A 4802-nucleotide genomic window follows, 5' to 3' on the forward strand; every position below is an offset into this window, starting at 1 on the left:
TACCAAATTGAAATTTAAAAATTTGATATTTGATATATAGTTTGAATTACCAATTATCGAATTCGAACTTTAAAAATACCGAACCGAATACCGAACGCCCAGCCCTAGACATAGCAATTCAAATGAGTGCAGAAATACAAATCGGTTTGGGCCTTTAACCCAAATAGAAGGCCCAGTAACATAACCCTAGGTGTACCATATATATATGCGCATGCCGTAGTCCGCGTAGAACCCTAGAACGCATATTGCTGGCAAAATTTATCGCCGAGGTAGAGCTTTAGGTCTCGTCTGCTAATCTCTCAAACCTCCGAAGATGGCGAAGCCGGGAATTCAGATGAGCAAAAAGAGAAAGGTTTGTTATTTTTTTCTGTTAGATACCTCATTTTGTGAAATTTATAGGAATAGCTACTAATGCATTTTTGCCATTTCAGTTTGTGGCAGATGGCGTGTTCTTTGCCGAGCTGAACGAAGTGTTGACACGTGAATTGGCTGAAGATGGATATTCTGGAGTGGAGGTTAGAGTTACTCCAATGAGGACTGAAATCATCATTAGAGCCACTCGTACTCAGAATGTTCTCGGTGATTACTCTAGTTATCTTCATTAGGAATTAACATTTGTACGCTTGTTTTATGGACCTAATATTGCTGGATTTGCCATTTGGTTGCTAGGCTAACTGTTAATATGTGGTACTTTGTGTTTGGCTATATTTTGTAACTACTAGTTATAGTGTTCTTAGTCATAGTTTCTTGTGTTAACTTCAAGATCCAACAGCTAACATATGTTTGAAATGAACTTTAGTTCCATGCTGTTGTATTAGTTGTTCAATTGGAATATATAATTTTAGGGGAGAAAGAGAAGTTTGGTGGGAGCTCAAGATAGAAAATGGGTTTATTATGGTGCTTGTATCTTTATACTAGGAATACTTTTTTTAAAAATAATTTAAATAAAGGGATGATCTAGAAAGAAAAGTAATGATGAATTTGTGCTGCTATCTGGCATTTAGTCGTATGACATTTCTTTTCTTAAAGCAATCCAGGAGAAATTGTCCTTTACTTTTCCTATTGTTATGGTAATTGAAGAAAAGTTGTGCATCAGGAGAAGGGTCAAAACTTGTTGGTAGTATTTTGACTACTTTTTGTATGGGCAGTTGATATTTGATATATTTTGTTCTTTTTTAGGTGACAAGGGAAGGAGGATTAGGGAGTTGACATCAGTTGTCCAGAAGAGATTCAATTTTGATGAGAACACTGTGGAGCTGTATGCTGAAAAGGTTAACAACAGAGGGCTTTGTGCCATTGCTCAGGCTGAGTCACTTCGATACAAGCTCCTTGGTGGTCTTGCTGTCAGGAGGTAATGATTGTGCTATTTTCCAAATCACCTTGTGCTTCATGTAATACTCCCCAATTGTGCCTTTGTTACTTGGTTCTTCTAACCTGTTGAGAACAATGACGTGCTTGTGGCTTCTATTTCTGCAGCGCTTTACCTTTCTTTTTCTTTCTTTAGCTTATAGTAGTTCTCTTTAGCTAAGCTTATAACCTTTGCACACAATGAGAAGTCCTTAATTTTGTCAAAAGTTAAACCTTTGCACACAATGAGAAGTCCTTAATTTTGTCAAAAGTTCTCTATAATGTATGTCATCAACAAAGCAAATTGGTGTGCTAGTACCAATCTTGTGTCGGATGTTGACTAGAGAAATTGTCCTCCATGCCATCACATCTTCATGATGTAATAAAGACTTCATGCAGTAACTTGGAGAGATCACACATTTGTAGAATTTCTTTCAGAGTTGTTAAACTTGTAATGACTAATGATGTGTGTTTTAGTTGTCTACTCTGTCTGACCTTATTTTAATCTCCTCCTGTGCTTTTGTCATCGATAAGGCAAATAGGTTTACTTAGTTCCAAATTTATGTTGGAAGATGACTATATCGGCTGAAGCATGGTAAAGACATTCTCTGAGTTGTAAAACTTACACCTCTGTCCTTGGTTTGCAACATGCTTAAATTGTTTCGATATCTATTTCAATGTACAATATTTAAGGTTCACTCTTATGTTAATCTCCTACCATGCTTGTCATCTATTAAGCAAATAGGTTTTACATAGTGCCAAATTTATGTCTGAATATGACTATAGCTACTGAAACACATGCTAAATACATTTTCTGAGTTGTAAATTTGTCCACCTATGTGCGTGGTTCTTGCGAAGTGCTTAATTCGTTTCCACTTTGTGGTTTGTTCTTAAATAAAATGTCATTTTTATGGTTTATTCTAAAACAAAATTTATTTGTGTGATTTATTTTTGTGTATGATTGGTTTAGTTATTATTATGTTCCCTCTAACAAGTATCATGAAACTTTATCAGGGCATGCTATGGTGTTTTGAGATTTATCATGGAAAGTGGAGCCAAGGGATGTGAGGTATATTTCAATTTTCTCACTGCAAACTATATGTCACATAGAGTGTTCGAGTACCTCATATATACTTTAATCAGGTGATCGTAAGTGGAAAATTGAGAGCTCAACGTGCCAAGTCCATGAAGTTCAAAGATGGTTACATGATTTCTTCTGGTCAGCCTGTGAAAGAGTATATTGACTCTGCTGTAAGACATGTTCTCTTGAGACAGGTAAAGTATATAGATCAGTTAGAGCTCTTGTTATTTATATTATGTCATTCTGGTTTTCTGATGTGATTTTTATTTTTCTTTGGTCTGTCAGGGAGTACTTGGCATCAAGGTCAAGATCATGCTTGATTGGGATCCCAAAGGAAAGCAAGGTCCTACAACACCTCTTCCAGATCTTGTCACAATCCATCCTCCCAAGGAGGAAGAGGAATACATCAGGCTGCCCGTGGCAGCACCAGTTGAAATTGAGCCTCCGGTTGTTGTGTAGGCAGCAATCCTTAGTTTGCATCATCTTAAAATTTTTCCAAATATTATAATATTTTGTTAATTTTGAGTGTTAGCTTTTTCTCCCTTCAACTTTGGGTTCTATAGAGACATGTTTCGAGATTTTATTTTAATGTTACATTGACAATCGCACTGTCTCAATGGAAATTTTGTTCTATTTCTCCCTGGTGCATTCACTATTCACGTTACCAATTAAAAATCACTATTTTGTTCATGTTACCAGCAAGAAAAGGCTTACTTTTCTTCATGAATATGTAACAGTCGAAAACACCCTTTATTGTTTCTCTGTAGGACTTTTGTCGATTAAATGAAATCAGAAGACTCGAGGAATAACTGAAATCAAAAGTAAAAGTTGAAGGCAGGGAGAACAAACCATTAAAAAAAGGAAAAGGGTCAAAAATGCCATATTGGAAGTATCTAGAAATGTCTTTCTTATATCTATTGGATCAAAAATGTCCTTTCATTCATCTATTTAGATAAAAATGCCCTTAAGGTTAAATTTGAGTCTAAAAGTATCCCTACCTTTAACAAAGCTGATGTGGCATAAATAAATATTTTAAATTAAATATGTGACATTATTTTTATTGGTCCACATGTAATTAGACCCAATTTCATTCACAATCATACCCATTAACCCAAACCCATTCCTAAAATTAGCTTTTATGGGTTTGTCAAAACTAGGATTTGAGCTTTTTATTGGAAAAAATTGACTTAAACAACTTTGGTGTGCTACGGTTTAGTTCCTTACCAAATTTTGTCAATGGAGCAGCAGCCACTGCATTGAATATTGCGTAATGGCTCCAATTTATTTGGATTTTAGTCTCTAGTGCCAAAGTTTTGGACTTGATATGCATTTTCTTCTTCCCTCTGCTAAAATCAACCAAGTTAAAGGAACCTTTGTTTGGACATGAAATTAGTTTTGATTTATGTAATATTGATTAATTTTGATTTTGTTGGGAAAATGATTGAACTATCAAACGGGAACACACATTTGATAATCCCCTATACACCCAACCCAAATCAGTATTTTATTAATCCCTCCAAATAATTTTGTAGAATGAAGATGAAGAAAGTGTTGGATCTTTTAGAAATGAATTTGGGTTAATGAATATGATTGTGAATGAAATTGAGTCTAATTACATGTGGATCAATAAAAATAAGTAAACTTTTTAATAATAACATAATGTAAGAAGCTGATTGCTATCTATCCCTGCCTTTTTTAACTTTACAAAAATCCCTTCAAAATAACCCAATTCGGATACATCCTGTGCAATTCGAATACATAATTACAGACACATCAATCAACTAATCAGTTGAGCTAAAAAAAGAACTAAAACATAAATTTTAATTTTCAGATCCACAAATCACGCTAATCTAATTGATATCAATCTCTCCCTTCCTAACATCTTCTCACAAATTCAAAATTTAAATTTTATTGATTTTTCTGATGGATTTGCTTCTGTAAAATTAGCAGTGACATCCATTGAGACCTGATGTTTTTTACTTCTCGTTCAATAATGGGACAAATGCAGCATGTTTACAAGGCCAAAAGCTAGCAATTAAGGTATTATCTCTTTCAACTTCGGTGGGAAGTTCTGCCTCCTTGTCGGAACAGCCACCAGCGGGAGCTCCACCGGTGATACAACGGACAAAAAAGCTGAAGAGATACATTGCTTTGATGGATCATCCATACTTTTTATAATCATGTGTAATCGTTTTTTGAATTGTATTTTCGAGATAGATAGATTTATCATTATACATTACTATTTATGTATCTTGTTTAAATTAATAAATATTGTATTTCTACTAGATACATTAAAAAAGTAATTGTCCATAAGATGTTAGATTTGAGATCGATACATAACTGTGTGGTAATCGCTATGTATCAAATATATTTA

At 34.4% G+C, this 4802-nt stretch overlaps 1 protein-coding gene across 1 annotated transcript; it reads left to right on the top strand.

Annotated features, from left to right (window-relative positions):
• The first annotated feature begins 217 nt into the window (after window positions 1–217).
• Window positions 218–3064, top strand: LOC129893285 (40S ribosomal protein S3-2-like). The gene is made up of 6 exons (XM_055968795.1): window positions 218–352; window positions 432–579; window positions 1180–1351; window positions 2362–2416; window positions 2491–2622; window positions 2714–3064. Exons 1-6 carry the CDS (start codon window positions 314–316, stop codon window positions 2885–2887), a joined length of 720 nt encoding a protein of 239 aa, XP_055824770.1. The 5' UTR covers window positions 218–313; the 3' UTR covers window positions 2888–3064.
• Window positions 3065–4802: the final 1738 nt, after the last annotated feature.

Source organism: Solanum dulcamara, chromosome 6, assembly GCF_947179165.1.
Source record: "Solanum dulcamara chromosome 6, daSolDulc1.2, whole genome shotgun sequence".
In the NCBI taxonomy this organism is placed as follows: domain Eukaryota; kingdom Viridiplantae; phylum Streptophyta; class Magnoliopsida; order Solanales; family Solanaceae; genus Solanum; species Solanum dulcamara.